General features: G+C 43.8%; 1 protein-coding gene across 1 annotated transcript in view; it reads right to left on the bottom strand.

Moving 5' to 3' along the window:
- snd1 (staphylococcal nuclease and tudor domain containing 1) overlaps nt 1–25,746 on the bottom strand; it is a 165,555-nt gene that overhangs the window by 130,189 nt on the left and 9,620 nt on the right. The window contains 6 exon segments of the mRNA XM_031582313.2: nt 1,273–1,370; nt 9,530–9,631; nt 18,540–18,644; nt 22,300–22,390; nt 23,286–23,392; nt 25,340–25,498. Coding sequence (XP_031438173.1) covers nt 1,273–1,370; nt 9,530–9,631; nt 18,540–18,644; nt 22,300–22,390; nt 23,286–23,392; nt 25,340–25,498 — 662 coding nt within the window.

Genomic DNA, 25,746 nt, shown 5'->3' with positions numbered 1-25,746 from the left:
AAAATGTGGGAAAGAATATTTTACACTAAATGTATCTAATATTGTGTTGGTCATATTTAAATCATTCATTACGTTTTGTTGGGGAAAAAAAGAGGATAAAAAAAAAAAAATCGCATATTAAATCGCAATCGCAATATTTGGGTAAAAAATCGCAATTAGATTATTTTCCCAAATCGTTCAGCCCTAGTGGTGGGTGAGAAATATTATGCTCTCCATTGTAACAGAATGTAGGTAAGATGACCTGTAACAGCACACGTGATGTTTCTTCTATCATTATCAAACTGAAGCAGGATGAGCATCTGCCGAAAACTATATCTATGCTGGCTATGTCAAGGCTCAGGCGGACTAAAGTCGTGTAGCCAATACTGCTAAATGTTCACAGGGAAACCATCCAACACACACACACACACACCACACAGACACACACCTAATATCGACTAAATATTGTTATAATGCTGTATTTGTACTGCATTCGTCCTATTCCGTGTCTGGTGGTCTGTGTGCGGTGGTCTCTTGGCATGTGTGGAGCAACATGAAATGGCATCCGCAGCCTCCATAGTTGTGTTGAGTGGGATGCGCGCGCACACACACACACACACACACAGCCTCCATAGTTGTGTTGAGTGGGATGCACACAACACACACACACACACACACACACACCATCCATAGTTGTGTTGAGTGGGATGCGCACACACACACACACACACCCTCCATAGTTGTGTTGAGTGGGATGCGCGCGCACGCACACACACACACACACACACACACACACCCCCTCCATAGTTGTGTTGAGTGGGATGCACAATGCTGACATGGCAAATGAAACATGGCCAAGTGTACCACCGGCTTCTCCGCCTGTTCTGTAAGGCCCTGGGGTTTATGCACCACCTGTTACCCATGATGCACCCTGCTGCTCAGTCAGGATGGGCAATTAGTTGTGGCAAGGGGGTGACCTCCTGTGCCGAGGCCACACACACACACACACACACACACACAAACACACCCCAGCACCATGACAACACACAGTCATACCACTGAATGCCTTCTTTTAGCACAGTCAAAATGGTTTCATCTTCACTTAACACAGCAAACGTTCCTGCATGTCTGTCCCTACTTTAACATTATGAAGACCGTATCCAATCATAGTGTTGCAATACAGACGGCGATATACAATGCTCACTTTCTCTAATCTTAACTGCTTGCAGGAAGTGAGGGGTGCAGTGTGGCGTGACCTTTTCCTGTGTAATGCTTCACAGAAGAGGTACTTACATGCCTCCTATTGTTACCGTGGCACAGGTGCGCTCTGGGAAGGCTGGAATGGTGCCGGTCTCCGTGGCAGCTCTGATGTAATCCACTGTAACATTGACCTGAAACAAAGCAAAAACATGCAACAAACACCATTTAGTCACATTCACATTCTCAGCTCTTAGTCACCCTGTCCAACACACACACACACACACACACACACACACACACACACACACACACACACACACACACACACACACACACACACACACACACACACACACACACACACACAGACACAGACACAGACACAGACACAGACACAAACACACACACAGACACACACACAGACACAAACACACACACACCCGGACAGTAGGTGATTCTGTAGTCAACAGTTATAATAAAGTATAGCATATATGGGGGAATCATGAAACATGACCATTGAGAAATGGCGAAGAGGACTTCTAGAAGTGCTTTACTATAATGGTTACACAACGATAGTGCTTTAGCCCTCGACTCTATAGCACAGCAAATGGGGTAGGCACTGGCTGTGTGTGTGTGTGTGTGCACTTGTGTGTCTGAGGGCTACTTTCCAAGGTCACCCACAGTCAGTGTGAATCACGTCACGCTAGACTGTACATCTCCCTAGAGGAAGCAAGACCAAACATGGAAACTGTTTATCACTCACACTCACACACACACACACACACACACACACACACACACACACACACACACACGGAATCATGGAGACACAGATCAGACGACTGGTTGTTTTCAACAGTGCAGCTCAGAATGACTCAAAACAATTAATACAGAAACTAAGAGAATCAAATAGATTATGGTGTTATGGTTTGTGTTAATTATATGCCACAGCAAAAAGCCATAGCAGTAGACCAACAGGACAGGAAAACAGTGATCAAGAGAGTGAGACAGAGGGAGAGAAAGAGAGTGAGACAGAGGGAGAGAAAGGGAGGAGAGACAGAGGGAGAGAGAGTGAGACAGAGGGAGAGAGAGTGAGACAGAGGGAGAGAGAGTGAGACAGTGATCAAGAGAGTGTGAGACAGAGGGAGAGAAAGAGAGTGAGACATGGAGGGAGAGAAAGAGAGACAGAGGGAGAGAAAGAGAGTGTGAGACAGAGGGAGAGAAAGAGAGTGTGAGACAGAGGGAGAGAAAGAGAGAAAGTGGTCAAGAGAGGGAGAGAAAGGGAGACAGTGGAAAGGAAAGCTAGAGATGCATTTCCACAATATAATGGAGAGAGTCAGTGCTCAACAGCAGCAGAGGAAAGCCAACCTGTGCCCAGCCAATGACAGATGGTCTGGCCCTACCGCTGATTATATACTCTAAAACACATGAGCATACAGCACACAGTAGTCTTTAGGATTCATTCATTAAACACTACTCAAAATGGGACTGTGTTCATTTGTTGTGTGCCATAAACGATGGCAATAATCATCATCTGTCCATTTATAAAGTGCAAGGTCTACAGTGTTAAAAGACCAAAAAGTGTTATAAAATGTACCCACCCTCCATGCTTTAAGTGTAAAGAATGTCAATGATTCTGCAGGTACAATGAGTGTAAATGAAGGTAAGGACAAATCATCTCACTGTTGAGAAATCAGTGAGTATACGTACATGGTTGGTTTGTATTTGATTGACATTCATTTCTCACCAAAGGTACGTGTCAAAAGTGTCACTGTTTAGACAATAAAGTCTTTTTTTAACACAAGAAATATGGTTCAATTGTTAACTATTTCAAATAAACCATTTCACCAATTTCAATGGAAGAGAAAAGACAGTATATGAAGACCTCTGTTATGGATCTACTGGGGTTCGTTTGAAATGAATGAGCGTGGGCATGTGGCCACAATAATCTTACTTTGACCTTATTTGACAGCAGATGTGACACTGACTTGACAAATGGGAAAATGTACAAGTTTGTTATTATGTGGAGTGTTATAAAGAAATGGTGAAGTATTTTTTTACAGTGTGATCTTTGTTCATGTCCTTGATAATTAAAAAGATAGAGCGTAATCTTGTTCATTTGGGAGAATGCGATGTTTAAAAGTTGAGGCTACCTGGTGCCGGTCCTCTTAGCATAAGAGGTAGGCTACATTATAAATATGTACATATAGTCTAAGTCAACATGTAGTGTAAACATGTAGTGTAAACCACCTGCTGGCTACTTTGAAGCTTATAATACGGCTCTTCAGAATGGAAACAACGCTAACGCAGCTTAATATACGGCTCTTGAGAATGGAAACGCCGCTAACGCAGCTTATTATACGGCTCTTCAGAATGGAAACGCCGCTAACGCAGCTTATTATACGGCTCTTCAGAATGGAAACAACTCTATTGCAGCTTAATATACAGCTCTTCAGAATGGAAACGCCGCTAACGCAGCTTATTATACGGCTCTTCAGAATGCTGCAAAAAGTTCCATTAATTTGAAGGGGCCACCCCAATGTTAGGTGCAATATTTCTTTATAATGACCACTGGAAAAAAATGATGACTGCTGCCAGTAAAGTAGTTTGTTAATTCATTGTAACGGAAATTGATTGTAATTTGACCTCAGCCGAGTAATATGTGTATTGATTAGCTAATAGTTACTGGACCTTTCAGATTGCATTGAGTTTGGGACACTTGGAGTTCCTACAGAACACTACAGACTTCTGTTCCAAAACTAGCAAGCTAACTACCTATAAGGCATGCAAAAACCTTGCAAAACACCACCAACAGCCCAGTTGACACTGATAGAAGCTTGCCAACACACTAACTGGTGTATTTGGCAGTATAGCTGGCAATGTCATGCTGTGAAAGCTTTTCTTCCATTTTTGCAGGGTATTCCAGCCCGGTACACAGAACTACATAGGGCATATCCTGGATGGCTAGTGGGAAAGACACAGGTGTTTATCTGTCCTTCACATGACCATATGCTAATCAAAATTAATTTGAGGATGGTACAAAACTAGTTGCATATAAAACCATCCCTCAAAAAGTGTCAAATTGTTACTTTAAGAAGAACAGTACAATGTGTCATGCGGACACAATCACACTAGTAAAGAGGATACAACTTATTAAGAGTAGCAACAGTGTGATTGGTCAAATTGTGGAAACAATTGAGCTGAAGTTGATGTTAATGTGGAAGCAAATCACACTAAAAAGAGAAAATGGGAAAAGGCAGGAAAGGGGAGACAGCCATTTCCCTAATGTGGTGCGGGCCCAAGTGCGGGCCCAATCGAAGCCCATTAAGGCCCTCTCCCACAGGGCCTTCATGTACACTCCCAGGGGGGGGGTTGGGCTCTAGTTCATGGCTAGCAAACACACAGGAGCAGCCATCCACACATTGGATCCCAGACTAGCTGGAACATTCAGCGAACTACTTCATCCTTCCAACAGGCTACTGCAAAGAAAGACAAACTACACTGCAACAGCAAAAGGAGGACCCCCCATCTGTTGGAGACATACCAGGAGTGACAGAGACAGACAGGCAGAGAGACAGACAGACAGACAGACAGACAGACAGAGACAGGCAGAGAGACAGACAGACAGACAGACAGACAGAGACAGACAGACAGACAGGCAGACAGACAGGCAGACAGACAGACAGACAGACACAGACAGACAGAGACAGGCAGACAGAGACAGGCAGACAGACAGACAGACAGACAGACAGACAGACAGACAGAGACAGACAGACAGAGACCAGACAGACAGAGACAGACAGACAGACAGAGAGAGAGACAGAGACAGACAGAGACAGAGATAAGGAGAGAAATCTGTCATTAATCTGGAGGAGGACAGCACCGGACAAGGACACGGACAAGGACACGGACAGACACAGTGCCCCAGAACGTGTGCAGATAGGTAGCAGTATACAGCATGGAAGTGGGGAGAAGGCTGATGGAGAGAAGAGAAGAGGAGAAATAGAAGCAAATATGAGCAAAAGATCTAAAGAAAACTGAATGGATTAGCGAGGGAGGATGCCAGGAGCCCAATACAAGTCAGGGGGGGGCTGCATAATGACGCCCCTGGGGCTCCATCCGGATACATTCTACTTCTTAACTGGTGCTCTTTCCAATTTGACATCAAGGAAGAGGTTCACCACAATTAGGGTTGGTTTTGTAGAGAGATTGTTTTTCCACTAACACCAAAGACAGCATATAAAATAACATGACGGCTATAGTTTGATTCGAACCCAGTTTTATAAAGCGAGGCTACTTATCTCCAACATAGTCCACAATGACGAGTAGGACACAATTGTTCTCCTTTGTCCCTACATTCTCCTTCCATTCCTCTGCTTGCAGATCTATAGTGTGCGTCGTCATCAAGAGAGTAACGAACCAAGACAGTCTCATGAACAGAATGGGACTTAATGAGTAGTCCGCATCCTCTTAAGGTCACCATTTTATTAGAGCATCCATTTCCAGTATGGAGACTCATCAAGGAATGAAACCATTTCCTTAGGAAATGATTGTGGTGTGTATTTCGAGTCATCCCCCCGCCACCCCCCCCCCCCCAAGAGGAGAAGAGAGTGCTCTTGAAAATAGGGCCGATTTGGAGATGGGAGATTTAATGGCTCTACAACACCTTTATATGATTAGAAGAGTCATGTCAATCTGTGTGAAATAAGATGATATCAAAAGTCATTTATGGAGGCGCCCCCTTCAGGGAAAGGCAGAGATGGAGAGCCGTGGGGGGGGGGGGGGGGGGGGGACATCTGTTAAGAGCAAAACCACCAGCTCTATGACGGCTGTGAGACACTGTTTGGAAACGTGAGAGTGAGGAGCCTGAGCTAGCAAGAGATCTAGCATGCTGGAATCATGAATTTGCAGAAAGCTTGTATATGTCTGTGTGCAGTTTAATGCTGCTGCACTAGGTGTGGTGGGGGGGGAAGTCTGTAATACATATTTGATGGATTAAAGTGAGCTTCTCTCCGCAGACACAGCTGTAATTCCCTTTAAACCCTGTCCGGGAGGAGATGACTTCATCGGAGTGCAAGACTAAGCAGTGCTGGAGGAGCCGGTGGTAATTTGCCCGAGTGAGCTCCAACACACACCTATGATGCCCACCCATGAGTTCACATCTCCACCGACAGCCATTTGAAGGCTCTCTTTTCACACACACACACACACACACACACACACAAACCATAGATATCAAACAAAGTGTGACTGTATTCATCTCGAGCACACACACACACAAACACACACCCATACAAGAATCAAAATGCCCAACATAAAACTTGAAATATTCACACATATACACAAAACAGGAGCCACTTTGAGAGCCTGGGATTATCCGAATGTGCTCTCTCCTGATAAATGGATTAATGCTACATTTTTATTTGACTTTTCTGCTGAGGCTGAGACCCTGCACAGAAGCACTACTTATGAAGTTCCCCAAATCTAGCCATGGATTATGTCACAACCAAGCACCGCTTCAATAGAGGAGGGGTGGTGGTGGTGTGTGTGTGTGGGGGGGGGGGGTCTCCTCCACAGATTTACCTTAATAACCCATGGAGAGGATACTTCTCAGCCTCCAACGCCTCTCAGAGAGAATCAAACAACCTGAAACCGACTCCTTCACACAGTTTTTTTCCTCTCTTCTCTTCACCACACAGTTTTCCCCAAACCCTCAGTGTCATAATGGAGCTCCACCTGTACAAGAGACCCCAAGACCATTGAGACGATCTGATCTGGGTGTCTGGGGGGGAGCGCACTGCTGTGTGACTCAAACTGGGACTATGACAGTATGCCTGAGCCTAACATCTACAACCAAGTGGACTGCTAGCAGCGGGAGCAGCGGGAGCAGCGGGAGCAGCGGGAGCAGCGGGAGCAGCGTCCTCGGCCCTGCCTTCCTGCTGTGTCAGCAAGCTTACCGAACAGCTAATGAAGCAGAATAGAAAAGGGGGATGGAAGCAAGGTGCAGTATCTGACTCAACCCCACTGACAAATCCCAACATTTTTCAAAAGCCATGTGGCAAGTCCCAATTAGCAGAGGGACCAGCGAGACCATGTGTGTCTCAAAGCGCGTCCACAGTAATAAGACAGCATAGGGTTCCTCATTTATTCTGCCAAATATTAAAAAAAATATATATATTTCCAATCCAAACTAACAAAACTAGACAAACTGACTTTACAATTCACAGTAATGAGCTTAGCTCAGGCACATTATAATTTGGATCTTTTAGAAGAAAACTTTTATCTAATTGTGTCCTTGCTGTTGCTAGGACACGGGCACAAGACAACAGCACTTTTAACGGCTTGCCCTTCAGTCAAAGGCCGTTATGAGTTTATTCATAGACAGACTCGTGTCCTAGCAACAACAAAGAGAGAATACATGGGAATGGTTTGGAGATACAGACAGCCTGTACAAAATAATCTGCAATGATCTCCCCTCAAGTCTGAACATTACGTAGAACTATATGATTAGTACAAATTAGAAGAAAGATTTGAAAAACGATAAATTATGCAGTTTTTTTTAAGTCTTTTAAGTCTTTTTTTCCTTGCATTCCAGGACCTATGAGTGTTCTGAAGAATCTGCCACTCTCATACTTCTGTCCAGTTCTGTAGAGCTCTCGCACAACCATCGATTCTTTTCCGTGGTTACACAGAAGTATTGTACTCAAGTAAAAGCACTGTTCATTTATATAGGTAATATAAATCAATAGAGAATAATAGCATAAGTGACTTGTGTCAGAATAAAAGCTGACAAGTAGTAACTTGTTGGGGTGATCCCTCTATTGAAAACCAAAAGTTTGAGCTTCAGATTCTGCAATACATCTATCCTATGTGCTCTGTAAGCTCTGTGTACTTGGATGACCCAGATATTCATTACAAATTAATCTAAAAGTTGAAGATTTTCTCAGTAACTTTTCTCGGTGTCTCTTCTGTTGTTTATTCGGGGATGTTAGACTATGAAATGGAGAATGTTGTGAGTACTCATACACAAGAGGGAGAAAGAGATTACTTGTTTCGTTGTTGAAATCAGTACTGTAGCAACACTCTTCTGTTTTGGCTCAGTTAGCTGATGCTAGCTCCCTCCCTCTAGGTCATAATGCTACTGTATATTTGTTAACAATGTACATAAGTACTGGATGTATTTTGGCCTACCTAGCAAGAAGTGAATTACCTTTATAGTAACAACAATACCGTAGACTACATAATGGGGCTTTAAAGGGCAATGTCATTTGATCACTTTCGGCATTACTTCGAGCAACACAGATGTTTGCTCTTACAAATACACATATTCTTAAGTCTACTATTCCTAAGTGTAAGTCCTAGCTCTACAAGGAAACTCAATCTGTACTGCCCCCTCAGCCAAACACATCTACTCTCTCTCTCGCTCTCTCTCTCTCTCTGTCCCATATGTGGAATACCCCACATCAACCAGGGGGGCGGCGAGCATCGAGATGTGGGATCACTGGCTTGTTGACTTACTACCCTAAAGTGCTGCCACGGCTTCATCATTCCCACTATATCTTCAAACCAGAACATGAAAGTGCACTTGGAGTGCAGGGTGGCCCGACGTTTATAGCCATATCAGAGTAGTGTAAGCACTTGCTGATGAAAAGCCTGAACACACACACACACACACACACACACACACACACACACACACACACACACACACACACACACATGCTGCAATGTATTCAGCCCGCCTCTCCCTTCTTGTTACGCCAGGCATAAACACTTAACGGCCAGTGAACAGCAGCACTTTAACCGTGCAATAAACCCCCTCATAAAGCCCACTCTGCGCATCCCATTACATTTTAATGAGCTCAAAACATGATGAACATGCAATTTCCATGGCATACCTTGCCATCTTTATACCCCACTACCTGACAGGATATGGGAGACCATTATGGGACAGAACACAAGACGGAAAAATTCATTCCAGAGCATTACTGGTGAGGTTAAGATGTTAACTGTGGGTCTCGTAGCATGAGAACAATTGGATTGGATCATTTTCCTTTTCGCTCCTATTATGGTGAGTGTTAACGATGCTTGTGTGTTTTTTTTTGGCTTAACATGGCAATACAGCTGGTTCTCCCCCATTCTATAACCTTTCCTATTAGCTATGATGGGGTCGCAGGAACCTACAATGAAACATGAGGGTCACCACACAACTGAGAGTAAACAGGTGATCTGGAACCACAAAGAATTGTTCTTGGGATAAATGATCATAGAACTGCATTTGGAGCGTATATGTAGCTTTATGACCTGGGTTTATATAAAGGGTGGAAGATGTTTGGGCAACAGTGCATACCTTCTTTCCTATGAGTTTCTTCCTCATGAATTCTCTGGCCTCAAACATGTATGGAATGTCGTAGAGTGGGCGGAAACGCTTGTCCTTGTCCTTGATCTTTTCCTGAGAGAACGAGACGAGAGAGAGAGAGAGAGAGAGAGAGACAAACAGAATGATCAGCACATGGTTAAGACTTGCAGGGGAAAAACAGAACAGACAGAACAGGCTTCAGAGACAATTAGACTCATTCAAATGAGGATTCACAACGGACTCCGCTCTAAACTCCAGCCCCCCCCCCCCCCCTCTTTCTTCCCCATATCAATCCTCATTTAAATAAAACAAAACAAAAAACATGGATTGGTTCGTTTTCCCCACTTAACAGCCCTGTCATGTGGGGCCTGGTTGAGTACAGAACAGACCATTCTGAATGACAGAACACCACAATACTCTGCACATTTCTACAGCACAGAAACAGAATCCGTGTGCATTTTGGAAGAGACTTGCATTGCATCCAAACGATTATAAACAATCAATAAAGATATTTTTATACGTTTCAGTTGTCAAAGCAGAAACTGATGACATCCTGAAACGGTGACATCCTTCTGGTTGCTAAATGTGAGTAATTTGTGCAATGATATCCCATCCTCTTTTTTACGAATCAAACATCTTTGATTAGTCAGAATGTGTGCAATGCTACAAGAATACTCTGAAGTGTCACTGGTGAGAGTTGCATTTCATCTGAAAGTTTAAGCTGGTCGCTAGCATAACGTTTGCTATGTCAACTCTTTCACTTTCAGACCTTATCAAACTAACGAAACAGCTCATGGTCCTGTCACTTCTTCCATTGGTCAGTGTAACGGCTGCCTAAGGCTGTGGAAGATCAGAGACAAGGGTCTACAGGAGACATTGGTCCCCTCCATGAGTAAAGACATCAGAGACAAGAGACACTGGTCCCTCTATGGGTAAAGACATCAGAGACAAGAGACAAGAGACACTGGTCCCTCTATGGGTAAAGACATCAGAGACAAGAGACAAGAGACAAGAGACACTGGTCCCTCTATGGGTAAAGAGATCAGAGACAAGAGACAAGAGACAAGAGACATTGGTCCCTCTATGGGTAAAGAGATCAGAGACAAGAGACACTGGTCCCTCTATGGGTAAAGAGATCAGAGACAAGAGACACTGGTCCCCCTATGGGTAAAGAGATCAGAGACAAGAGACAAGAGAGACAAGAGACAGGAGACACTGGTCCCTCTATGGGTAAAGAGCATGAGGAGATCAGAGACAAGAGACAAGAGACAAGAGACGACACTGGTCCCTCTATGGGTAAAGAGATCAGAGACAAGAGACAGGAGACAAGACTAGAACTACTCTGCTGCTCTGATGTGTGGCCAGTACAGTACCACCAGTCACAGCTTGATAAGATTGTGTTTACGTTCACAGTCTTCTCTCTGTGCTGAAGGCATACCGCACAAGCACTCTAACCTACACACCGTCTTGACAGGAAGTGGACAGACATGACCTCAGGGCAGACAGGAAGGTACAAAATGAATGAGCCGGTGTGATATGTTTACACATAGGTGGACGCATGCACTGAGGCAGAAAGAAATCGTCAAGATGGCCAAGAACTGTTCCAATTAGGACCGCGGAGAAGGCAGAGAAAGGAAGCGTGATTGTCTCCAGACAAGCAATGCAATCCTGTCCGGGAAGAGAGAGAGAGAGAGAGAGAGAGAGAGAGAGAGAGAGAGAGAGAGAGAGAGAGGGAGAGGGAGAGGGAGAGGAGAGGGAGAGGAGAGGGAGAGGGAGAGGGAGAGGGAGGGAGGGAGGGAGGGAGGGAGGGAGGGAGGAGGAGGGAGAGGGAGGGAGGAGGGAGAGAGAGAGAGAGAGAGAGAGAGAGGACAGCCCATTTTCCTCTGCCTGTAAATAAGCAGTGATTCCTCCTCCCTGAAGTCATCCAAACACACCCGCGGGGGAGGAGGCCACATGGGTCTCAGTGCTTGTTGGAAAGGGGTATATCATGTCACCTTGCATGAGGTCACAGCTTTGGAGTGGGACTAGAAGAGAAGACGGAGTGGGTGTTGGAAATGGAGGGGAAGCTCAGTTCTGTCAGACGAGAGGCTGAAACGCCTCCATCGTTGTGGGTGGCAAAAGAGGCATCGATTGGCTCCACGCACACAGCACTTGACCCATGGGTAAAAGATAATGTTCTTCCAGTCCTACACAATGTATGTGACTACAATAGGAGGAAGGGAAGTCAGAAAACTTTCAGAGAAAGAGAAGAAGTGGCTACACTGAGAAACATTACATATCCCTACATCACATCACATAACTCTACAACGCCACGCAGAAGGGGAGGGGGAGGGAGATGGACTTCTCTGCATGAGTCTACCTCAGTCTCCCATCCTCTTCTCAGCTCTTAATTTTTCCATTTTTCCCATACCACTGTCCATCTTTTTACTCTTTTACTGGCTATACTAGCCCATTGCACAGACTGTACTATTTATATCACTTTGCACTATCCTCACACACACAAGCACTCAATCCTTGCACTATCCACACAAGCACATGAACACTATCTCTCTGCACTCTTTGCACTACTTTCCTTGTGAACATCAACACTGACACGATCAATTTTTGCACACTGTAATATCTGTATAATACCTGTATACACCCCACTCCCTGTGAACATGTTCTCCCTATGTGTATTGTTTTTCTACTGTGATTTGTGTATGTATGTTTGTGAGTTAAGTTAAGTGTATAAGCTACTGGATGACCTAAATTTCCTTCGGGATTAATAAAGTATCCATCTATCTATCTATCTATCTATCTATATGATAACATGAGTAAAAGATAATGTTCTTCCAGTCCTACACAATGTATGTGACTACAATAGGAGGAAGGGAAGTCAGAAAACTTTCAGAGAAAGAGAAGAAGTGGCTACACTGAGAAACATTACATATGATAACAGCTCACCTCAAGCAAAAATGAGGAAGAGACCACACAAAAGAGACGCAAAAAAAGCCACAAACAGAAAATATTAATTTGAACGAACAAGAGAAAAACGAAAAACACAACAAAAGAAAGAGCAAAAACACTTTTTGTCAAATTCAGCTAATTGCTCCTCCCAGTCCTCCAGCTGTCCGTTCTGTGTGTGCTCAAAAATAAAAAATACTGACGTAGACAGTCCTGGCTCTGTATTTGGGAAACAAATGGCTTGGGCTGACCCATAAACAAATTCCAGCCAACTGACACGTTGGTTCAGGGGCAACGGAATGGAGAGGTGTAATTTGATTGGCCGTTGAGCTAAAATATCCCAACTTTTTTGCTAGAATCGCAGACTGTACATTAAATGTTGTTTTTTTTTTTCCACCATCTTGTTATTCTCATTACCCACTCTCAGTATGAGGGTGACGCATCACAGAAGGGTTCCACGTGACAGAGAATGGAAGAGAAATGAGCCACTGGTGAGATTGCTCACCACAACAGGTACCACACTCACAGGAGCCAACAGCAGAGAGGATTAGTCAGAAACGCTCTGGAATCGGACCTAAAAATACAACACTGACCAGAGGCCGCTAACACGATGGCTCGTCATCAAATTGGCATGACGCAGGCTGCCAAGCGTTTTTGTTTGCCCTACTGAAATAACTGCATGCATTCAACTGCTCTCAGGTGTGAGACGACATTGAACCTAGCAGACAAATGACAAGGTCATGGCCATTTTACAGAAAAAATAGCCCTCAGGGTTAACCACCAAATTATAAAAGAGGTTTTTTGACCTTTCGTGGTTCTGGTTCATTCTCATATGAGGCACAACATTCTCATGGACGGGCCGGATAAATGAGACACGTGGTGCCAGTTGTTGAGTAATAATAGCAGCGTAACACAACTGGCATCTCTTGACCACACGGATTGATACCATTTAACCTACTTGCATCACCGTTAGTCCCTCTCGGTGTCGCCTATCTGCAAAATCACCAGTATGCCTACGCCACCTCCACACCATGCGCAGAAAGAGATCCCACCAGGTCTTTTCATGAAATACCGTTTTTATGCTTTAAAAAAGGGCTCAGCATGATTTTAGGGTGTAGCACTATTGATTCATGGGGCCTGCAGTGCTTTCTTCATGTGGCCCAATATCCTCTACACACCACCAAGACACCTCTGACCAGCCACGGCGTGGACTCTAACAGACCTCTGAAGGTGCCCTGTGGTATGTGTCACCAAGACATTTGAGGTCGAGCCACCAAGAAGTGCACTTGTTATTCTACCACATCCCCAGATATGCTTGCTCAGATTGAAATCTGGCAACTTTGGAGGCTAGGAAAACTCGAGTCATATTCCCCAACAATGTGTGCAGAGTATCAGTGTGCATTATCCTGCTGAAAGACGCCACTGCCATAAAGGGGTGCACCTGTTCCTCAAGGATGTACCTGTTCTGCCAGGGTACTGTAGGTCATTCAGACAGTGGACATGGTTCATAGCCCCATATACAACAGGATGTGACTCATCTCACTTCATCTGTGAGCGGTCATAATGCTTTAGCTCATCGGTGTACTTGGAGTTCTTCTGCAGAGTGTGCAGTGCCTTTTTTTTTCCTCTCCCTCTCTCCCTCCCCTTTTTTTTTTTCTCTCTCTCTCTCTCTCTCTCTCTCTCTCTCTCTCTCTCTCTCTCATAATCAGTGGGGTTAACAAACACTGAAACCTGAACACTGCTTCTCTATTCATCTCAATGGCTGTTGCTAAACTAGCACATTAAGCTTAAGTAAGTAAATGGAGCAAGTACACACACACACACACACACACACACACACACGTAGGACTAATAACTCCCTGGCATAAGTCTTCTCTTCACCCTGCTTTAGTTGGTCCTGCTGCAAAGCCTTAAAGAGCTGACTGGAACGTACTTCTCAAAATAGAACATATCGCTAAAAGGAAAAAAAAAAACAGACCCGCTCCGTTCAGTTGAAGGGGAGAACAGGAGAGGAAAATAATCAAATAAAAATAAGGCCTGAAAGTGAAGTCACGTTGCACTGTTCACTTCACATTGGGTCCACACCCTGTCAATCACAGGGGAACGCTGTGCCCTCCAGGAGGGGAAGTCCCGCCCTCTGGGAAGACTACAGGGCAAATAGAAGGGAGAGGCTGAGCAGCAGCTGTCACAGTCTATCTCTGTGTGACTGTGACTGTGCACTTGAGGAAGGGGGTGAATATGCATGTAAATGAAAGTTTTTCCCAATGTAATTCCTTTAACAATTAGATAATAGGCAGAGGAACTTTCCGATGTTTCGTGTGCACATTTTGAAGAAAGCGGCATTACCGTTTCAAAAACAGCATCTAGAGACTTCAGCCTTTTAATTAAATGAATCAACATTTTGCTATCATCGCTCCGCCAGTAACAGATGGTTGCCATGGGAGACTGTCTGAGAACAGATTCTGTCTGGGTACACATGTAACAACTACCCCTGTTCAAATGCGACGCCCAATATGTTCAGATCCTTTTTTTGCATTGTGTAATGCAAGTTAGTTTCAATGCATCCAAAATGGTAATTGAGAATTCATGGGGAAATGTTTAGATCTGCATGAGCAATAGTGTGGTCAAGACTCACAGCGGAACCTGCGGCACCCAAGAGTATTTCAATCATACCTACACTTCAGTAGTTAGTGTGAGAGCTCCCAGCTACTGGGGTTTCACATCATGTGTGAGGAGAGTCCAGCTGAGCAATACGCAATGAAATAAATACAAATAATAATAATAATAATAATAATATCTACAATTAACATTGGCACTTGCACAAGTGTATAGAGTTATTGGGATAACATCTCTCGAGTAAATATCACTTAGCCTATACATAGTCACTATGAAATTGGTGTGTATACTGAAATTGGTGTGTATACTGAAATTGGTGTGTATACTGAAATTGGTGTGTTGAGTTCAGTAAATACTCTTCATACTCGAACATTCTCTTGTGAAAAGGTTCAGTCTTAGGAAGGGGAAGGGAACCATTGACCTGAACAAAGGTATGAACAGACCCCTCTGTATTATATGTGTACAGATTGGCCCTCCCACTGTTACCTTCAGATCCAACAATAAGGACAAACCTGTTGTATGTGTTGCCCATATGAACAGGGTGTCTGAAACATGCTGTGCCACCAGCACCCTTAAGACTTCATCAGAATATACTCTGAAATGAACCAAGCGGTTCACTATATGCTTTTTTTCCAAATGCTTATTCTATTGTCCTTTACTAAATAACATTTTAGGAAAAAAAAAAATAGGGAAGGGTTAAATAGGTTATTTGATGCTTTTGGATACAAAAGAAACTCCCCATGTAGGTACCCTTCAAATAATAGAGCAGCATTTTTCTTTTTTTAAAAGGTTGTTAAAATTTCTGTGTCCTTATACCCTGACATCCCTTTAAGGACGCAAGTCAAAATGTCTCCCAGCATGTACCCATCCAACTGCGTGTGCCTGACTCAAGGACACACTGCCCTCTCTGGGTGCACGGGAGGAGGGTGGGCGCACATGTCTGGATCATGCATGACTCTCTGCCGTGATCTCTCAGGCAGATCCACCAGGAGTGGTAGAGTGAAGCCAAAGCAGCCCTCTGCGCTCTGCGCTCTGCGCTCACTCGGCAGGCAGGCAGCCCCTAACATACGACTGTGCACTGGAGCACAAAATGCATGCTGTCAAAGCATCTGGTGCAGCCAGCCGCAGCCTCTGCAGAACTCCACGGCAGTACGGAGAGAGGCAGCCAGAGAGCACACACACAGCTAGCTCAGGGTTGGACCAAGGAAGAGAGACGACTCCCACAAGAATAGGAGGGGGGGTCGGGATGTGTGTGTGTGTGTGTGTGTGTGTGTGTGTGTGTGTGTGTGTGTGATCTCTGACACTCTTACCTCTCTGTCAGAGGGAGAGAGAGAAAGGCAGGATGGAAGGAGGCATAATAAGACTGAAAAGATGGGAATAAAACTGTGAATGTGTGTGTGTGTGTGTGTGTGTGTGTGTGTGTGTGTGTGTGTGTGTGTGTGTGTGTGTGTGTGTGAATGTGTGTGTGTGTGTGTGGGGGGGGGGGGGGGGGGGGGGCAATGAAGAGAGCAGAGGAGGTGATGGGGAGAAAATAAATGGAGGGAAATAAGCAATGAAGAGACGGAGAGACGGAGAGACGGAGAGACGGAGAGACGAGCGCTCCTCCACCTCATCTGCTTGTCATCTCTCGGAGGATTTGTGATCAGTTCTTGATCACGATAGAAACCAACCTCTGCATCCCTAGGCGTTCAGCAGTGCAATCCAGCCTCTCCACTCCAAATCCTACTCTCCCTAATGCATTCATTTGAAATGACATCAAAGGGACACTTGGCTCGTGCTTTCAGGCAGACACATTTAGACAACAAATGAATACATACATAGAGTTGTGATCATGGTTTTTTTTTTTAAAAAAATTCTCCCTGGATAAGAATGATTTGAACTTATTATTTTAAATGTGCGATAAAAGCTTGTGCTTTAGTGCTGTGGATATTATCTTTGCTATTCCGTAATCTGATTAAATCTATAGTCTGGTAACTGGGATCAAAATGCTCTCAACAGTCCCCAGACACAAGCAGCTCACACTGCTCATGTTTGAAGTGTATTTATCTGAATGACAGCTTTGTACAGATAAAGATTTTAACTCCCAATTTGGCTAAAATAGAGTTAGAATACGTATTAGTCACTAGCCAGGCTAATGATGTCATTCATTGCGGAGGAAAAGTGCTTCTCAAAAGAGACTAACTCTATCATTCGCAGACTCATCAGTTTGCAGCAAGGTCAAAGTTCACCCACAAGGCAGCTAATCCCCCAGGCCTCATCCTCACCGCTATATTTAACTCTTCTTTTTTCAATAGAAAACCTCCCCCATAACTCCCCTGGGACTGTACTTGCTACACTCTTATACATTCATACACAGCTTTTAAGAAATAAATATTGCAATAGAAATTGACATTAAAATTGAACATGCTCTTTAAAAAGGACATGTCAAAATGATCTGTCCAGGATCTTGCCAGGGTTTGTTGTGATTGTGGCGGCCAAACATGGCCAAATTGCGGTTAAATTGCAGTGATTTAGAGTTAAATAAAAGCAATTGCAAATAATGCAAAAAATCCATGACTGCATTTTTCAGACGAAATCTTGCGGTAATTATAACAGAAAATTGCAAATTGCGGGAAATCCTTGAATTTGTGAGAATGCAAGATCGCAGAACCTGGAGGGATTGTGTGACGTCTGTGTACACGTGAAAAATAAGAATACAAAATCCATGTCAGAATGTACCAGAGTACAGTATATTTAAATAAAAATGTCTTTAAATAACACTGACACACGAGTAAGATGTTTCCAGAAGGTCAACATGTGTCAAACCCTGAGAGAACTCCACTGTGCAACCGTAATTAACATAAATGACTGGGAGGCAACGATGTCTGAAAAATAAAACAAGCAACTAAAAGTGTCCAGTAACACTGACATTAACTTCAGAAGGCAGCGGTGTCCGAGAGAAACTGCCCTATACTTCTCCAAATCAAGCAGACATTGTTAAAATCAGCATTTTCCTGCCCCTGCACCAATTCACATCTCCTCAAAGTAGATGTGGCAACTCAGGTAGGTGTCTGACACTAGCCCACACAGAGAACAACAGAAAATAAAGTCATGTGACTGACTTGCCCAAACACAAGTAGTGTTTAACCAATATAGTTTAAATTCCCTAGGCTTGGAAATTGCCATTTTCCAAAACATAAAGTTTTTCATAACCATGTAAACCCTGTTTTTTTAAAGGACCAAGGGAGTAGAAGAGAAAAGGATCCAGTTCTACATTTTCAAAACCGCTGCCTCGCCCAGTCAGTGCTCTGCAATCTCACAAATGGCCAGGGTGGCATGGAAGCAGGTAGGTCCAATGACAAGTCCTCACAGTTCCAACCGTTCCCACCCATCTACAACAGCTGTCCACTTTATTCCTCCAGTATTTTATCCCAGAACTCTTGTGTCCGACCCTAACCCTTACCTCTCCCTCCAGTCTGGGGGGTCGGATGCTGGACAGGTGGATGGTCTTGCACTCTCCGGAGTTCAGCTTCCCAACAATGGCGTCCGCGTTGAGTATCTGCATCACCTGGGACAGAAGAAGACAAGAAAGAAGTGTTTACCAAAATGAAGGTCTTGCTCCAACAAAAATTGTTCTGTGGGTTTATCAGAGTTGCAAAAGCAAAAAAAGAAAGCGGAAATAAAGCCATCAGAATAGACACAAATGCTAATAAATATCTTTTGCCATCTCACAAGGAAATCACATGCTTTGATCCCACTATTATCAGGCTATTAAGATGCCATGTGAAAGAATGAAGACACCATACCAGACAGCCAACACAAACACCTCACATTGATCCAAGCCAGTGTGGCTGGGAGGGAGGGGGGGGGAGTAAAGCAGCATTCTGACTCATGCCAAAGAATTTAGGCTGTTTCTGCAGCGCTCTTCAAATACAGGAAGGACTGGGTACATATTACATATTGGGTTCATTCCCTGAGGAGAGATCGGGCTTTTGGATGAGTGAAGTGACTGATCGGACTCCAGAAGAACAGAAGCGGCAGAGCCGACACACTCGCCAACACTACCCCTTCTGATGCCACAGCCGATTGGAGGAAGATTTTCAGAGTTGCTCCAAGGCAGAAATGATTAGGGAAAGGGTATGTATTGGCACCAGTCATTGACCATTTGTCAAGAGGTTCAGCCTGCACACGAGATTGTGATTGGCCAAGGTTGAGTCGGGGGGTTGGGATGCACTACTGCTGCTTCAGGGAGACATATTTGGATCCAGTGTCCATGACTAGAGAGCATACGCCATCCTCCATTTCATTAGAACACAGCTTGTACCCTCACATACCCCAGTCACCACTGCAGCTGTACAGAGCACCACAACTGAAGTCTTCAGTGAAGCAGGTCCCCCCCTCTCTTCACAGGCACAGACACACCCAACACAAAATGTCTACAAACTGAGAAACAGTCAATTATGGACAAAAAAAAAAAAAAAAAAAAAAAATCTATGATACTTATACCTCCAACCATTCAAAGCATCCATTAGCCAGAGCAAAACTGAGATTTCAGTCAAGAAAAACACTTTATGTTGTGCAATCAGCAAACCATCATGATCATCACATATGGCCTCATAAGAGGATGTAGCCCCCTAACATTCTTACACACACACACACACACACACACACACACACACACAGTAAAGGCTCTTTCTCTCTCTCTCTCACTCTGAAACACACACACACACAAGAAAACAAGGTCATATCGCCTTGAGATCGCAGCCCTCCCCTTTGTGGAGAGAAATGAGTGTTGAGATGGAGGTGGAGGAGCAGAAAATGGCTGGCCAGTACATTTGCTGCTTAATTAGCAGCTGCATATGCACAGCACTTCTCTGCAGTCTGCCAAGAGGGATGTCCAAACGCCGTGAGTCACTGGACTCATTACTGTGATGTGTGTGTGCTGCCACCTGCAGGTCATGTGGGAAACACACTCCTGCAGTCCAGTGAGCAATGCCAACAAACTAGCCAAGACCCTCCACCCGCAAACTAACACCATATTAAATATGCTCTATACTATAGTACTCATGAACCATGTCACAAAAAAACAACCTGAATAGATTAGAGACCCTGCCACACTCACGGTTTGTGTGTGTCTGATTTCAATCCTCCAGGACAGGAGGGGAGGAGAAAGAAAGTTCAGAGGACGCCTACACCATATACATCTTTCACAAAAGCATCTTAAACTAAATCAAGGAGCACAGAGAATGGTGGGGATTCGGAGTAAACCCCTATCTCAACGATTGCATCATGAGGGAGAAAACTGAGCTGAAACTAGGGTTGGGTACCGAACCCCGATGCCAATATGGCATTGATTCCAATACAACCGGTCTCGACCGGACCGAGTCACAATGCAGATTCCAGTGCCTCATTTGGGTGCCACTTCAGTGCCTGGATGGAGATGTGTGCCCCCTGGTGCTCAGTACCAGACACTACAGGTGTAGTGGGGGTCACTTTTGAAACTGAGGAAGCCCCAACAAGAATTTGAATGTGGGGGCAGAATGAGGGGTGGGTGGGGTGGTGTTTAGTTTAGATTCAGTGGGGCAGAATGAGGCGGTGGTGTTTAGTTTAGATTCAGTGGGGCAGAATGAGGCGGTGGGGTTTAGTTTAGATTCAGTGGGGCAGGAGGAGACAGTGGGGTTTAGTTTAGATTCAGTGGGGCAGAATGAGGCGGTGGTGTTTAGTTTAGATTCAGTGGGGCAGGAGGAGGAGGCAGTGGGGTTTAGTTTAGATTCAGTGGGGCAGAATGAGGCAGTGGGGTGGTGTAATACCAGCTAATAAGTTCATATTAAAGGTAAGTCCTACGTATGTATTTGGGGATCAAGCAGAAAGCTGCATAGGCACTGTGAGGGTTTCTACACTTTTATATTATAATTTAAAGTTAAATTGAGGAGACTGATGTCAGCTGGATAAATAGCTATCATTTCATGCAAATGCAGCTCTGCCATTTAAACCGTTTAAGTTTATTTTAAGTTTCCTTAGCTAGCTAGGTAGTTAGCTGGCATAGCAACTAGGCGACCATAGCAACCAGGCAACACTGTTTGCTGCATAGCCTGAAGCAAATTTCAGTATCAGTATCAGCTCAGCAATAAAAGGCAGTCTTGGGTTCAAAGTGTTCATAACCATTTGTAGATGAAGTGAAATGCTTCACACAGCAATTAAACAATTCTGAGAGAAATAATGACATCACTGGGGCAAGAGCTTCCTCTGATGTCAATGTAGTGAATGAAGGGGGAAAATGGTTCCAATTCCCACTGGAGCCGTGTCAGATGATAACGGTTAATGTTACTAGGTCGCCAGGGGAGAGATTAACGGTCATGTTTTTTTTTCTCCCATTCCCACGCGACACCATGAAAGTAAATAAAAGGTAAATAAATGGCTTTCAGTGCGAGCGGGAATGAGGCATTTGCCTCGCTCACAGATCCGAGACTAGCTGAAGCTGGCATAAATGTTTTATTCTCGAGCACTAGTCTTTTCTGGCTCAGGAGAAGAAAAAAATAAATAAAAGACACATTGAGGGTTTTTATGTGTGTCGCAGTTTCTAGAGAAACTCATTCTGTAAGCAGATTGCACAGCAACACCTTTACATAACCAAATGGTAGCCATGAATTTTTCAGGACTCAACTCAGGGGAAAAAAAAAATAAAATCCTATCTCCACTTAAAACTCGGGGAAACTTTCAGCTGTAAAAACTCAATGCACCATGCCTCCATTAAAGTCATGTTCAGTGGCAGTTAAAGGTCAATTAGACTTGCACTTTTTAAAGCCTACAATATAAATGTGGTATCTCAGCTACAGATCACTGGACCTTAACCACATAAATATTACTTGGAGATAGTTATGCTTGGCCTAAAATATGCTTAGCACATTCCAAGCAGGTGATAGAGCTAAATCAAACACTCTTAACTTTGGAAGTGCCTCTCTAAAAAGCTCTAAATGGTATGTGGTATATCTCTTGGTGCTTGCAGGAGCTCTGGGTGGAGCAACCACAACCAATCATGCAGTCGTTTAATGAAAAGGCTCGCTAGGCAGCTCAGCAGGACAGGAGCGCAAAAGGAAAAAGGAGGAGAAACCCATTGCTGTGAGCTCGAAATAAGACTTCTACATGAATGGCTGCCAATACAACTAAGAACCTTCTAGCTCAGGTTTTTTAAACATTCACACACATACAGTCGTTCTCATCACCTTGGCAACAAACTGTCGGTCTTTCTGATCCATGTTTGCAGTGGGAGCGACGTAGTCCTTCCAGATTCTCACTTTGCGTTCCTTAGCACCCCTGGAAGACAACAACAGCCCACAGAAAAAGACATGAAAATCTACTCAGAGAACATCCTGCTCAGGTCACTCACTCCCACAATACAAACCCACCTGAACAGCCAGTCTAAGTAGCACAGCCTTTCAGCCATGGATATCTGTCCTTCTGGTTAAATCAAGATAACACAAAAACAGCTTTGCACTGAGGACAGCTACTGCCGCTACTGCAGGCTCTGGTTGCTGTAGGGCATGCTTGCAATAAGCTCCCTGGAAATGATAACCCCTAAACTGGCACTGCACCTTCCACTGCCCCATACACTGCTCTATGAGAGGATCACTGAGGTAGGGCAGGTAGCAGAGCACAGATGGTCTACTGCCCCATACACTGCTCTATGAGAGGATGACTGAGGTAGGGCAGGTAGCAGAGCACAGATGGTCTACTGCCCCATACACAGCTCTATGAGAGGATCACTGAGGTAGGGCAGGTAGCAGAGCACAGATGGTCTACTGCCCCATACACAGCTCTATGAGAGGATGACTGAGGTAGGGCAGGTAGCAGAGCACAGATGGTCTACTGCCCCATACACAGGTCTATGAGAGGATCACTGAGGTAGGGCAGGTAGCAGAGCACAGATGGTCTACTGCCCCATACACAGCTCTATGAGAGGATCACTGAGGTAGGGCAGGTAGCAGAGCACAGATGGTCTACTGCCCCATACACAGCTCTATGAGAGGATGACTGAAGCAGGGCAGGTACCAGAGCACAGATGGGTTTGTTGTTGTGGGAGGGAAGGGGTTTTGCGATGTAGATTTGAAAGTTTACTCTTAGAATCTTCTAGGTAACACCTACTCTATGTGTTGTCTCTAAGCAACACAGCATGGCTGTACAATTCATTTCTCCAAAGACCAATACTGACCGTTCACCGGCTCGCAGTTTGTCTGCACCCTGAGTATAGACAGCCATAGACCAGTCCACACAGCGTGCAAAGCCCTCCCTCAGCAGGAGCTCCGTGATGTTCCCATTCTGCAACACATGAAACACACACACAGGTGTGAGACACACATGAAACACACACAAGGGTGTGAGACACACATGAAACATACACACAGGTGTGAAACACACATGAAACATACACACAGGTGTGAGACACACATGAAACACACACAAGGGTGTGAAACACACATGAAACACACACACAGGAGTGAAACATACATGAAACATACACACAGGTGTGAGACACACATGAAACACACACACACAAGTGTGAAACACACATGAAACACACACACACAGGTGTGAAACACCACTAGGGGGCAGCACAGAGGGAAGAGTAAATAAGGAGTAATTTGTCAGACTTGGATATCTTCATAGATGTGTCAATGTATTAATGTCTTCATAGATGTCAATGTATTAATGTCTTCATAGATGTCAATGTATTAATGTCTTTATAGATGAGTCAATGTATTAATGTCTTCATAGATGTGTCAATGTATTAATGTCTTCATAGATGTCAATGTATTAATGTCTTCATAGATGTGTGAATGTATTAATGTCTCCTCAGTAGGGATGGGTATCGTTTGGTTTTTATCCGATACATAACCGATACTTTTAAAACGATACCGGTGCCTAAACGGTGCCGGAACCGATACTTTTATAAAAAAAAAAATTAAAAAAATACGATTGACAACATTTAAGAAAGGCTTTATTGCCAAATATATGAACTGTTTAAAGTAGATTATATATATAAATAAATACAAAACACCTTTTAACTTAAGACTTAAATAATATATGAACTGTTAACAAAAGTTTAGACTATACTTAAATAAATACAAAACACACACACACACACACACACACACACACACACACACACACACACTCTCTGTACGCACACTACAGCTTCAATACTTCAGCAATTCTTTTGTTCAATTCAATTTTTCTTCTTCAAATTGAACAATATATTAACTGTTTAAAGTATATTATAAATATAAATACATACAAAACACTTGGCTTCAAACTTTTTAACTTCAAACTATGAACATTATATTAACTGTAAACAACAGTTTATAGTATACTTAAATAAATATAAATAAATACAAAAAACAGCTTCAAACTTCTTTTGCAAAAATATGAGCGTATTTGCCTTTGGAGTCAAAAATGTATTATTTTGTTTGCATTTATTTCATGAAATTTCACCATTTTATGAGTTGTTTACCTATCTTTTCTATCTTGTTTATAGTTAATCTTGTTACTTGAATACACTGAGTACGAGAAAATGTGTACTGCCCCTTTAAGAGACTGCCGTAGGTTAGCTGTCATCTCTGTTTATTTTTCAGTCTTCAGTTGCTGATCTGCCGTTGACTCTTGCCTTCTCTCCCCTCTTTTCACGCAATTATTTTGTTGCATTTCCTGCTCGTCGCGATGTTTGAATATTTTGGTGCGAAATACAGCCACACTTTTGACCGTTTACCTTTCGGTATTTTCTCTGTTAAAAGGTTGATGGCTAGTTCTGTTTGTGCTTGCTCTGTGAAATGCTGCCTGCTCTTCACTGTCATAAGACTGTTGCTATGAAAACACCAATGAGCGTGAGCGACACAGGACAAAGTTTACATTGGGAGCTGGGGCAGTTTTACATGTGCCCCGCGGAATCTGCCTAGCAACCGTTTTCAATTGGCTCAGGCACCGAAATGAAGCAACGAAATCTACGTTGCATTTCGGTCCGGGTAGGTACCGGTTGTATTGGAACCGGTTCCATATTGGTACCGATTATCGGTACCCAACCCTACTCCTCAGACGTGTCAAAGTATTAATGTCTTCATAGATGTCAATGTATTAATGTCTTTATAGATGTGTCAATGTATTAATGTCTTCATAGATGTCAATGTATTAATGTCTTCATTATCTACATCAAGACCTGATTCAAAAACATTTCTTCAAAAGGAGAAGGGCAATCTGGGTGTCCATTCCTACCGGGTGCATGATGGTGCCCAGGATGACCTGATTGGGGCAGGACTCCAGGATGATCTGGACGTCCCTCTGAAGGAGGCGGGACTCGGTGAAGAACTTGGCCTCCGCAGCAAACGGCTCAATGGTCTCCATGCCATCTGGATCTCGCTTAAATGTTGGACACTGGATATGCACATACATGTGGCATTAAGACTCAAACACTACCATCTTAAATGTTGGACACTGGATATGCACATACATGTGGCATTAAGACTCAAACACTACCAACTTAAATGTTGGACACTGGATATGCACATACATGTGGCATTAAGACTCAAACACTACCATCTTAAATGTTGGACACTGGATATGCACATACATGTGGCATTAAGACTCAAACACTACCATCTTAAATGTTGGACACTGGATAT

This window comes from Clupea harengus, chromosome 16, assembly GCF_900700415.2.
Source record: "Clupea harengus chromosome 16, Ch_v2.0.2, whole genome shotgun sequence".
NCBI lineage: Eukaryota > Metazoa > Chordata > Actinopteri > Clupeiformes > Clupeidae > Clupea > Clupea harengus.
This window is presented reverse-complemented; position numbering and strand designations above follow the sequence as displayed.